The following is a 12,947-nucleotide window of genomic DNA, read 5'->3' as shown; positions in this document are numbered from 1 at the left end:
AGTCAACTCCCTTCCCTTGAGTACCACTTGTTTTGGGGTTGGGAAACTTTCTCGAAGACTGAAATGATTTTCTTTGTCTGTAGTAGAGGCAGAGCCAGATAATTTGTGCAGTTCCTATTGTATGCAGTGCCAGGAGTGTGTGCTATTTTGAGGACTTCTTGACATAACCCAATAGACCGCTCTTTCTGGACCAGAACATTACAGGATAATGCAGCCTTTATATCTACTAAGCTGGAAATCTTCAGAAATTTAGCTTCTTATTATTATGCATATTGCTCTCATTATTATCAATCAATCAGAAAATAAAAACTTATGTGGGGACACTTTTTAATAGGAGAGGGATGTCACTCCAGTCCACAATACTACCTCACTTCTATAATTTATAGAGCATTGATTGATTCCACCACTCCTTTGACACTCTCATGGCATAAAGTTATTTATTGTTCACACATTAGTCTTATCCCTTCAACTATATTGCAAGATCTTTATGGACAAGAACTATTCCTTACACAACTGTTGAAAACCTTTTTCTGTTTCTTGCACAAGGCTGGGCATATAGTGAAAACATGTTATATGCTTACTAAACTGAACTGAAGTCTGCTCCTTAAGATGAACGAACTTGAGCAGCTTGTAAAATACCTGTTACACACAAGGCTTAATATGAAAAACTCACTGGAGCTCTGTGATTCCTTGGTTCCCGAGCATAGGAAAGCTCATAGATTTCATCTTCGGTGTAGTAGAGATCCAGGGATAACTACAGATCAAAGCAGAACAGTATTAATTGCTAGGACGCTATTTGCCTTTCCAGGGCTGATGTAATCTTTCTTGGTTCTTCCTCTCCAGTGGTTTACCCTTCTAGGCTCTTAGCAGTTTATTTTTTAAAATTCTCAAAGATTGGCAGACACCTATTATTGCAATAGGGCAAACATTAGTTTTTTTCTTGTTAAAATGTTTTTAAATTTTGGAGAAGTCCCAAGATGCCCTCTTTTAAACTATGATTTAATATCTAAGACTTTGTATAGAGCTTACACTGTAGGCCTTATCTGACCAGATGGCCCATACCTCATGTGTTCTCTCCCAAAGCAGACAATCTGAAAGGATGGTTTACATGGTCTGATACTGTTAAAATTTGAATCCAGCAACAGAATCTAGTTGGTTAAATGATAACAGGTATTGTTAATCTCCATTAAGAATTAATGAGTTTCATATATGTTAGAACTATAAAATGTTAGAGGAGAGGGAGGTCTTAGAAACAATCTTGTTCTTAACCTTGAGTCTAAGGATGGGCTTCAAAAGGTTTGGAACCCCTTGAAATTACAAGCATATTTTTGAATATATGGCTTATGTATATTTTTCTGGGAAAAAGGTTCACAGATTTCATAACAAGATGTATGATCCAAAAAAGTTAAGATTCAGTGCATCGTTTTACAAATGATGATGTCTAAGGCAGAGCCTTGCCAAGGTCACCTGGCTAATTAGTGAAAGGGCTAGGATCAGACACCAGCATTGGACACGAGCTGAATATGAAGTCTAGGGCTCTATCAAAATGCTCCTGTGAGATAGGAAGAGGCTATGATCATTATTCCATTCCACAAAAAAAAAAGCAGGTTAAAAATTGTATAATTTTAGAACTGAAAGAGATGTTAGAAGTCATCCCAGAGACTAACCTCTCTGAGTTTACAGAGGAGGAAACAGAAACTTGGAGAGCTACATGCCCACAGTCACACAGCTGGTGAACTACAGAATTGCAGGTCTGGAAGGGAGCTCGTCTGATTTCACCTCACACCCAAAGTACAAATCTTAGTCTCCTGCACCACTGGTAAGTGTTCACCTACATTTGGCTTGAATATCTCCAGGAACAGATCTAAACCTGTGGTGGCAGGACCCAAATAATAAACCTGTTTCCTGTTTTTTGTTTTTTGTTTTTTTTTACTGCCTTGCCCTTTTTTTGTGAGAGCACCGTCTCTATCTGTTACCAAGTCTTATATCCTGATTTGCCATCAGCTTCTCCCAAAGAGCTTATGTGCTTTTGCAGAAGTAGGGGAACACTCCTAGAAGTCCGCAGGGCATACTGCTTAAGAGCACAGCCTTTGGAGTCCCACAACCTGGGTCTGAATGCAGGTTCTACTACTTGATAATGCATGCTCCTCTGACATGTTATGTCTCTGTGCCTCTGTATCCCCATCCATAAAATAGAGATAATAATAGTATCTATTTTGTAGAGTTTTTATGAGGATTAACTGAGCTAATATTTGGTAAGGTATGTAGAATGGCTCCAGGCACACAGAGAGTGCTTAATAATTATTCTCCAGTAAGAACCTCACCGTCAGCAGGTGCACCAAGTCCTTGTTGGCCTCTAAGGGTGGGGCCACCTCTTGCAGCTGTACCAGTTCATTGATATGATTGTAAAGGGCCAGCAGCTTGTGGACGTTCACCTTCCCATCCTCCAGATAGTCAGGCATGGCTTCATACAGGGAGATGAGGTCCTTGAGGTGCACTCCCAGGATGGGGATCTTGAAGTGGGTGCACTCTCCATAGGCTCGCCGGTAGTTGTCATAGTTTCTGCAGGAGGACAGCAGCTCAGTCATCTCACCCAGAATCTACAAAGCAGAAGAAGAGACCAATCACAGGTACCTGGAGGGCAGGTTGTATAGTCTGCCATGGCTACCTTGCTTATTCTCATCCCCTACCATGATTCACCCCATCCCTAATTGTTGGGCTAGGGGTGATTCCTCTAAAAGTGCAGATTATGACTCCCAAATGAAAATTTCAGCTATGTGAAATGTCACAGAGCATATTTACAAACACAAGATACGCTTTACTTGATTCTACTATGTAACTTAAAATTTTTAAATGGTGGTTTTATTTATGACTTTTATATTAAAATTTATTTATTTTCAAAAATAAATAATAAAGCACTTGATACAAAAATTTAAAAGGTACAAGAGTGTACAGTGAACAGAAAATGTCTCTTTAACCCCTCTCCCCAAGCCATGCAGTCCCCTTTTCTAGTGTTTTCTGAATGCTTCCAGAGACGCTGCATTACATAACATTTGAAATGTGATGTCAAGAAGTGCCGACTATGTTGTTGGCATGGGGGAAAGCATGTGTTTTAAATGTGGAGCTTTAGCAGTCTATTGTATGTGCTTATTCTTTAAGAGACACTCTGTGGGCCTTATCTCAAGATTCTCAAACTGGATCTATGTCTAGGAAGCACGTGGCATCCTATGCACAGACTGAAACCCTGAATGAAAAGGACTGAATAGACTAGACCAATTCTCAGCAAAGAAAACAAGAGACGATGAGACAGAGGCCTGCAGGAGCCTTCATTAGCACTCATACCCTGCCTGAGCCCTGGAAGTGGGCAGGGCTGCTCACCAGCACAGAAAGGGAGAAGCCAAATGTGATGTTCTTTTTACACACACCCCGTTCAAGTTGGCAAACATTTTACAGATCTTATTCTCCAGGTGTGATGACTAGCGTCCTCAGAAACAAAGATGTGGAGTGAAAGATGGTTCACCAGTCATGTTACCACACAGACTAACCATTTTAGACACTGTACCCAAAATTCTTTTAATAAAATTGTGGCCTAAGATATACCATTTCTCCATAATGAAGAACTTGAGATTTTGGAGTCAGCTCCTCTCAATCCTTTGAGATATCAGGAGAGTCTCCTCCTCACATACCTCTAGCAAACTGGGCAGATGAGCCTGAGGTATGGAAGGTGGTCACATGACAAGAAATTAACAGTAAAAATGATAGAGATATTTTTATATTCCCCTCAGAAGGTGAAATCAACTACTTGGGGGACATTTGCTTCAACCCTGGACTTACTAATTCACTATGTAGACCACTGTGAGGGTCAAGCAGCTTCAGACAGGAAGCACTGTTGTGGGGGACTCCAAGCTGAAGAGGAGCAAGCTCTGTCTTGTAAGCTAAATGACAAAAAGGCATATTTATCTCAGTGACTATTTCCCTCTGTCACCTCTGAGACATGGGCAACCTTTTCAGTTCTATTTTTTCTCAGCAGAACTGTCAGGGAATGAAAAGGTGACTAAAGATCTCGCTTTTGACCAGAACAATGGGATGTGGGGACCTCCCCAGAGGCCCAGAACTGTGATTGAACGCATAATTAATAAGAGATTCCCCCAAAAGGGACTGAACACCTGGGAAAAATGGGTAGGGACAATGAGGCACAGGTATCTCTCCCTAAGAAGAGAGTTGTTCTCCATGCCAGGAGGATTGGGGTTCGAATATAGTAAGGTCCTTTTACATGCGATGAAATGCTCAAAGAGCAGTTGTTATCCAGCTCATGCTCTATGTAGCTGCATTTGTATCCTCAGTATATCATAGTGGTTTATATTTATAACAGCCCTATGTCATAAGAGATTTAAGTACATTCTGTAAAATTTAATTAATAATGTAGGAAAGTACTAGGACATTTAAGGAAAATATTCCATCAATGAAACATCCATTACAAAATGGTATCTGAAGAACTCTTCTCCAACTCTCTGGGAAAATTCAACTGTTCACATTGTCATTCTCCAAGAGTTCTGGAGAGCCAGGTTTTTAACTTATCACTATATAATTACACTCAATGTGGAAAGTGAACTATGGTCAATTGAACCACTGTTCCTTTTGAGAGAACGTTCTGGAGCAAGGAGCTGAAGCAAGGAACTCAATGTTAAAGATGGTGACTCTGGGCCTGAAAGCAGGCAAGAGAGTATGCCTGGGGTCCTAAGGCAGGTGCCAAGGACAGCATCCTCTGTCCGGAAGCAGGTAAGGAGCACACTGAAAACAACAGCTCCATGTGGGTGGCCTACGCCAGCCACAGCCACTGCCACAGCTGATGCAAAAATGGCAGACACCATAGCAGTAACCACAGCTACTGTGCAGGTGGCCTGCCAGACACGTGACTGCACTGACACAAGGAGAATCACCAGCAAAGACTGGAAAAAGAAGAGGATATTATAGAAGAAACATCTACTCTACAATATTAGTGGGGGACCTGAACACTCCTCTCAGCATTGGACAGATCATCTAGGCAACAAATCAACAGAGAAACTGTTAGTCTTTAAGAAGGAGAGAACAAATCTATGGTTATTAGAGGTGGGAGCTGGAAACACCACAGCAGTAACCACAGCTACTGTGCAGGTGGCCCACCAGACATTTGACTGCACTGATATAAGGAGAGTCACCACCAGAGACTAGGAAAAAAAAGAGGACATCTCTCTCCTCAGAGCCCACTTCAGCATAACAGAAGTAACTGCTCTACCCTATGACCAGACATCAATGTAGATGCACTAGAAATATGAAAACCGGGGCCGGCCCGGTGGCGCACTGGATAAGTGCACCGCTTGGGAAGCGCGGCGGCGCTCCCGCCTGAGGGTTCGGATCCCACATACAGACCGGTTCCCGCTCACTGGCTGAGTGAGGCACGGGAGCAACACCCAGGGTTGCAATCCCGTTGCCGGTCCCTGGTCCGGTACGGGGGCGACACTGAGGGTTGCGATCCGTTGCCGGACACGGAAAAAGACAAAAGACAAAAAAAAAAAAAAAAAGAAAGAAAGAAATATGAAAACCGAAGAAAATATGACACCACCAAAAGAATACAGTAATTCTCAGGTACCAGACCCTATAGAGTAGGAAATCCTTGAAATGACTGAAAAGGAATTCTGTGCTACAATCTTAAGAAAACTCACTGAGAAACAAGAAGACTCAGACAACAAGTTGAAATGAGAAAAAATATACAGGATACGAAGGAGGAAGTTTACAAAGAGATTGATACCTTAAAAAATGTAGCAGAACTCATGGAACTGAAAAATTCACTCAACAAAATAAAAATCACAACCAATAGCTTAAGCAGCAGGCTATGAAAAGTAGAAGAAAGAAATTTCAGATCTTGAAGATAATGTTTTCAAAATAACCCAGGTGGACAGAAAAAAAAAAGTTTTAAAAAATGAAGAAGATCTAAGAGAGCTAGCAGACAACCTTAAGTGCACAAACCATTCGAATCATGGGTGTTCCAGAAGGGTAGGAGAAAGGAAAAGGCATTGAAAACCTATTCAATTAAATAATAATGGAAAATTTCCCAGGTATATGGAGAGACATGGACCTTCAGATCCAGGAGGTTCAAAGATTCAACCCCAAAAGATCCTCTCCAAGACACATTATAGTCAAACTGGCAAAGCTCCAAGACAGAGTATCTTAAAAGAAGAAAGAGAAAAGCATCAAGTCACCTGCAAGGGAGCCCCTATCAGACTAACAGCAGACTTCTCAAAAGAAACTCTACAGGCCAGAAGAAAATGGGATGACATATTCAAAATACTAAAATAAAAAAACTGCCAGCCAAGAATACTATACCCAGCAAGCCTATCCTTCAGAAATGAGGAGAAAATAATGTATTTTACAGACAAACAAAAACTGGGTTTTCACCACCATATGACCAGCCCTGCAAGAAATCCTCAAGGGAGTCTTGCATCTGGAATCCAAAAAAACAATAATCACTACCATGAATATGCAAGAAAGAACAGAACCCACTGGTAGAACAAAAATCTAAACAAGAAAGAGAAAGAAACTAAATCTTTTTTTTTAAAGATGACCAGTAAGGGGATCTTAAACCTTGACTTGGTGTTGTCAGCACCATGCTCTCTGAAGTGAGCCACGGGCTGGCCCTAAGAAACTAAATCTTACCACCACAAAAAAAACATAATGACAATGTAAAAGTGCCCCTGCTTTATTTCTGATTTTAGTAATTTCAGTCCTCTTTTTGTCTTGGTCAGTCTAGGTAAAGGTTTGCAAATTTTGTTGATCTTCTTAAAGAATCAGCTTTTGGTTTTGTTGATCTTTCTATTATTTTTTAATTCCCTATTATATATATTTCTGTTGTAATCTTTGTTATTTCCTACTTACATTTGCTTTTGGTATAGTTTGCTCTTCTTCTATTTTCTTAAGGTAGAAGTTTCCATTACTGATTTGAGATTTTTCTTATGTTTAATATAAGTGTTTACAAGGGTAAATTTTCCTCTAAGCACTGCAATGAGCCCTGCATCCTATAAATTTTGATATGTTGTGCTTTGATTTTGTCTCAAAGTATTCTCTAATTTCCCTGTGATACTTCTTTTAAAGCATTGTTTATTTAGGAGAGTGTTTAATTTCCACGTTTGTGAATTTCCTAAATTTCCTTCTGTTATTGTGATCAGTGAACATATTTTCTATGATCTTAGTCTTTTTAAATGTATTAAGACTTATTTTGTGGCCAAAAAAAATAAAAAATAAAAAAGATGGTGACTCAGAATATTCAGTGGCATGAACATGGGAAAGAGGCATGGAAAGAGGGATGAACATGGGAAAGAGGCATGAACATGGGAAAAAGGCACCCAGTACTTCAATTGGCTCAGTAGGAATGTGTGTAGTGACACCGTCTGTAGCCAGACAGAATCACATTCACTCTCAAATCTGTGACTTCCCCATCCTGTGGATTTCCTTAGGGTTTGCCTCCCTAGTACTTTGCTTGGTTGACAAGGGATGATATGGTTTGGAAATGTTCTCTGGATTGCTCCTCAAGGAGAAAACATTGGCACTCACACTCAGAATGCTGCTAAGATCCCCAGAGAAGACAATAGCACTGACCTTATTGATTTCATGGGGGACGTGCGAACTTGTCTCCTTGAGCCTGGAGATTGAGCTGTGACAGAGTCCACCTATCACAGCCATCAATGTATTGAAGTTCTGTAGTTGGTGGAGCTTCTGTGACACAGAAAATGGGTCATAGTAGAGTCATTCATTACACATGTCAGTTATACAGTGAGCATAAAAAGGCTGCCTCTCATCTTTGTGCCAGAGTCTTCCTTATACTTGTCAAACACCAGCAATCAGGTGTTGCAATTTTCTGTCCATTTCTCCCCTTAGACTGGTGGATCACTAATCTAGCAAGATGTCACATCCCCCTTGCTGTGTTATAGCCAATTTGTGGACCACCATTTACATCAGTGTTTTCTAAGAATCACCCAAAGTACTTGTTTAACACAAAAATTTCTGGACCTAAACCCAGACATTCTGATTCCCTTGATCTGGGGTTGGGCTAAGATATCTGTACTTTTAATATACCTTTAGTCAACATAAGAGCAGATGGTTCATGTACCAAGCTTTGAGAAAAACTGGTTTAGACCCTCCAGAGTTGGAAGTATATATCATTAAGTATAATCTTTTATTTCCTTTATCCAAAATTTATGAGGCTTTTATTTTCAAGGGTAAGAACTTTGTCTTATCCCCCTGTGCAATGCCAGTGCCCACACAGGACAGTAATTGGGGTAGAGAAGCTAGAATCTCTGGGGAATTTCAAATATGAGTTCATAGTATCTGTTTTCCTCATATCAAGTGCTTAACCTCTGCTCTCTCAAACATTAAATGCAACTATTCAATGCAGCATGGACTTAAAAACCTATGACAACCCAGGCTGGTCCAGCTCTAGTAAAACTTAGAATTGCCTTTGCCATGTGGGTCACATTTGGGAAAATAAATGTAGGCTGGTAAGCATCTTCTGAAAAATGATAAAGGTATAAACAGATCTAAAACCGTATACTGACTGCTGAAATGGCCTGTGTGGCCCTTTCCACATTGTCCTCATATGGGAAAATAGAAAAGTCACCATATCTAGATCTGGGGACAGCTGATGGCACACAAACCTCATCATGGTTCAGGAGGGAAAAAGAGCTCTAATTTGACAGACTAGGCTCTGGGGGAAAGATAATTTACCTCACAGCCCAGGCCAAAAGTCTTAATCCAGTCACTTACCTGAGCCACCTGGATGAACTTGATAAATACTTCTGCTCGGAGCTGCGGGGTGGGGCGGCTGAGAACCATCAGTTGTACCCACTGGGAGATGCCATTGCATAGGGCAATGGACCGCTCCATGGTAGGATTCTCCTTCACACAGCTATTTACAAGGTAATTTTGATAATCGGTGAACTAGGGGAAAAAAAACAAACCATAAGGACTGCTATGCTCTGGTATTCTCGGAGTTCCGAGGGGCAAGTCAGCTCTACTCAGTTAATGGCTAGGAACTGATATGGGACAGAGGAGCTCCTGGCCCTCCTCTCCTGCATCTTCATCACTCAGCCAACAAGAATAATGGGAGGAAAATCTTTCTTATTCTACCCACAGCATGGTCTTTCAACATCAAAAGTCATTAGGCACAAATGAATGTGTACGCACATTGGTTAATCTAAATACAGTCATGCCTCACTTACTGATGGGGATACGTTCTGAGAAATGCATCCTTAGGCAATTTTGTCGTTGTGTGAATGTCATGTAGTATACTTAACACAAACCTAGATGGTATAGTCTACTGCACACCTAGGCTCTATGGTGCAGCCTATTGTTCCTATGCTGTAAACCTGTACAGCATGTTACTGTAGTGAATACTGTAGGCAACTGTCACACAGTGGTAAGAAGTGTTTGTATATCTAAACAGAAAAGGTACAGTAAAAATAAGGTATTATAATTTTATGGAACCATAGTCATTTATGTGGTCCATCGTTGACTGAAACATTATGCAGCACATGACTGTACTATATTTGAATAGGTTATTGTTACTGCCCCTTCCAAATTCTAAGTATAGAAGAAAAATCTCAGTGTTAGTTCCAGTTCTGATGCTGAAGTTAAGGAAATTAAAGATAATTTCCCTCCCCAAAATGAATTCTCTCTCCTTACCTTAAAAATGTGATGATAAAATCTGCCTTATCTAGGACATGGAGTTGTTAGGAAGATCAAACAAGATAATGTGTGAAAGCACTTTAACTTTTCAAAGTGCTACATAAATGTGAGGCAGTGCTAATGGGATAATTATTAACCTCATGCTAAAACAAGCTTGTTTGGATTTCCTTCTACTCACCAACTTGAGCAGAGGCCAAGTGAATGGGGTACATGAAACTTAGTCAACCATATATTTAGTGACCACAGTTTCCCAGCTTCACAATGGCACTGAGTATGGTTGACAATGAAACAGCATATGTAAAACTGGAAATGTCTTGGAAGATGTGGTCTAAGTGATGATTGTAACTATCTGTCCCTGAGTATAATTAAAAATCCCTCTGCCCAAATAGTATAATTAAAAGGGAGGAATTAATAGTATGCTCTTCTCCAACACTCCTATGGGAGTCTTTGGTGCTATTCCCCAGTTATTTCCAGCCCTCCTGTAGTGGATTGAATTATGTCCCCCCAAAACTCCCTGAAACTTGAATTGTGTTCCCCAAGTTTTATGTATTAGAAACTTAGTCCCCACTGTGACTGTTAAGAGGGTGGGGAATCCTATTATGGTAATTGAAAGGTGGAGCCTTGAAGAGGTAATTGGATTGTAGGACCGTGCAGTAGTGAATGGATTAAATATGGTGGTCAGGGGTGTGGTTCTGAGGGCTTTAAAAGAAGAGGAGAGTCTGTCTCTCTCTCTCTCTCTGCTTCCACCATCCCGCAATGTGAGACCCCTGGGTCATTGTTGCCACGAACAGTTGGAGTTTGGATTTCCCAGCCTCAGAAACTATAAGCAATAAATTTCATTTCCTTTATAAATCACTCAGTTCAGTGTACTTTGTTATAAGCAACAAAAACAGACTAATATACCTCCCCTTCTGAACTCTTCCCTTTGAGAGCAAGTATGTTCATGTGATGTAGTTTAGCCAGTAGAATGTGAGTGGAAGTGATGTGACTTTGGAGGGAAAGATAAAAGAGCCAGTGAATGATTTGCCACATTGCCTTCCCACTGCTGCAGAGACGTGGGAATCCCTGTCCAGACAAAGCTTCCATCACCTGGGTCCCTAAGTCACTCTGATCAGCCCCTGCTGACCCACGTTAGATTTGAAGTATGAGTGAAAAATATACTTATGCTTTGTTAAGCCACTTGGATTGTGAGGGAGGGAGTGGTGGGGGGTTGTTACTGAAGTACACCTTAGTCATGCCTCAGTAGTAAACTCACTGAGAAGAACTCATAACCTAAATAAAATAGTTGCAAATTAACTGAGCCCCATTTTACTGTGTTGTGATTGTTGAGGGTGGAAATATGTGAGTAGGACCAAAATCACTCCTTAAGAGAGACATGGGAATCAAAAATCTTACTGTTTCTAAGAGAAAGTTGCCATAACTCATTCCAATGAATACATCCTATATATACCTCCCACTATAAATATAATATTGAATCCACTTGTTTTCTAAAATAATTATTCTGGTAATTTCCTCAAACTTCCCCCCCGCCAAGTGTTGTAATAAACAGAAAATATCAAATGCCTTTCAATTTACAGCAGAAATAAATTTCCCCTCCAACTTCATGTTGGAGAGAAAATTATTAATTGGTAAAACTGTTTGGAACTTCGTGGGAAAAACAAAAATCCCCAAAACAGTTTTCTTCTATGAAGGGACCATGCCACTCAAAAGAACTGAAGGTTCAAATTGATGTTTTCTTTTGCAAATATAACACTGCTCCACCCCCAGGGACCCTGGCTCAGATTGCTTGTTCTGCACTGGTTTTTCACTTCTGCCTCCCTGATCTGAGTGCTGGCATCTAGCAGACATCCTGCAAGCCTGACTGAGCAGTTTGGCCCTAGCAGAGCCTAGTTTTCTAGGGAGATAAATGGCTCTTTTCAGTGGCTCTCAGCTCTGACTGGTATCCTGCCCAGTGATAGGTGAAGCACTGCCAAATGGAAACTCACCAGGTGTAGCCTCCTAATTGAAGCCTGGGGTCCTGTGTGAGGGTGCCAGTGAAGGGACTAGGGGGCTAGCATATGTTAATGCTTGGAGACTGATTTCCAAGTGGATGCAGGGAGGTTCCTGGCTGGCTGACCAAACAATTGTGTGAAAACAGGAAGGATGTCAATATTATGGAAGAAAATATGAAACAACCTTTGCAACATGGTTTGCAGATCTCCTTCCAGAGATCTCAATAAATTGGTGCTGAGTGATCAAGACAGGTATGTAGTCCTAGTCCCAGCTCTGACTGTAATATGCTGTGTTGACCTTCAAGTCAGCCCTCTGGGCCTCCATCACCTCACCTGAGGAACAAAGGTCATTCTAAGAAATGCATCCCCCAACTATATAGTCTATTTTTAGCTGAAGACTATCTGTTGGTAGGGGTGAGGGTCAAGTGGAATGAGGGTCTCCTTTCTCAGGAAAGCATATTGGCCATTGAGGGTCTGTGGGCATCTGACATGCTGACAAGTTCTCTTGTCAACCAATGATCTTTAGAGATATCACATAGGGAATTTTAAGGATTACAGTGATAGGATGCACTGTGAGCTCTTTCTGTTTCTGATGATGAATTGAAATTTCTCTCCATCACCAGTACCTTTGACTCTGCTTAGTTGCCCCAATAGCAAGGTTTGGGTCAATATAGTTTATCTCTAGAATCATGGTGACTGCTGGGCCAGCGCCAGTTCAAGATTTAGGTTTGTTCTGGGCTAGACCAGCAGCACCTACTTATTTTAGGATTTCCTAGAACCATTCCAAGCCTATCCTACAATAAATTCAAACTCTGAAAGGACATATTTCCCCCGCCCCCAATCTTTTTTTTTTCTAGGAAGATTTAGAAAAAATTTCTTGAAGCCTGATGATAATCAGGGGTAAAAGAGGTGTTTTGTGTGTGTGTGTGTGTGTGTGTGTGTGTGTGTGTGTGTATACTCACATATGCATGTGAGCAGGCTGTCATGTGTGCCCACTGTATTGTAACCTGAGGAGTGGTGGAATGTTGTGCGTGGGCAGGGAGGATGAGAGGTGGGAGAAGCACAGCCAGAGCAACCACAGGAATTTAGGTGGTACTTATTTTCCAAACCATGTGATGTCTAGTGGGAAAGCCTACCAAGCACTGAGGGGGACCTCTAAGATTAGGAGGTGGGTAGGCTGTTGACTTCCTTTGCTTATTTTCAGAAATGTCCCAGGGAAGTTTTTCTTCTGCCCCTTGG

The 12,947-nt window shown here is 41.0% G+C and overlaps 1 protein-coding gene across 1 annotated transcript in view; it reads right to left on the bottom strand.

Moving 5' to 3' along the window:
• RASGRP1 (RAS guanyl releasing protein 1 (calcium and DAG-regulated)) overlaps positions 1 to 12,947 on the bottom strand; it is a 70,999-nt gene that overhangs the window by 15,445 nt on the left and 42,607 nt on the right. The window contains exons 6-9 of the mRNA XM_008581085.1: positions 8,797 to 8,970; positions 7,633 to 7,749; positions 2,325 to 2,600; positions 674 to 754 (exon numbers count right to left, since the gene is read on the bottom strand). Coding sequence (XP_008579307.1) covers positions 674 to 754; positions 2,325 to 2,600; positions 7,633 to 7,749; positions 8,797 to 8,970 — 648 coding nt within the window. The remainder of the gene's footprint in view (positions 1 to 673; positions 755 to 2,324; positions 2,601 to 7,632; positions 7,750 to 8,796; positions 8,971 to 12,947) is intronic.

This window comes from Galeopterus variegatus, unplaced genomic scaffold (genome assembly GCF_000696425.1).
Source record: "Galeopterus variegatus unplaced genomic scaffold, G_variegatus-3.0.2 Scaffold90, whole genome shotgun sequence".
In the NCBI taxonomy this organism is placed as follows: Eukaryota; Metazoa; Chordata; class Mammalia; order Dermoptera; family Cynocephalidae; genus Galeopterus; species Galeopterus variegatus.
This window is presented reverse-complemented; position numbering and strand designations above follow the sequence as displayed.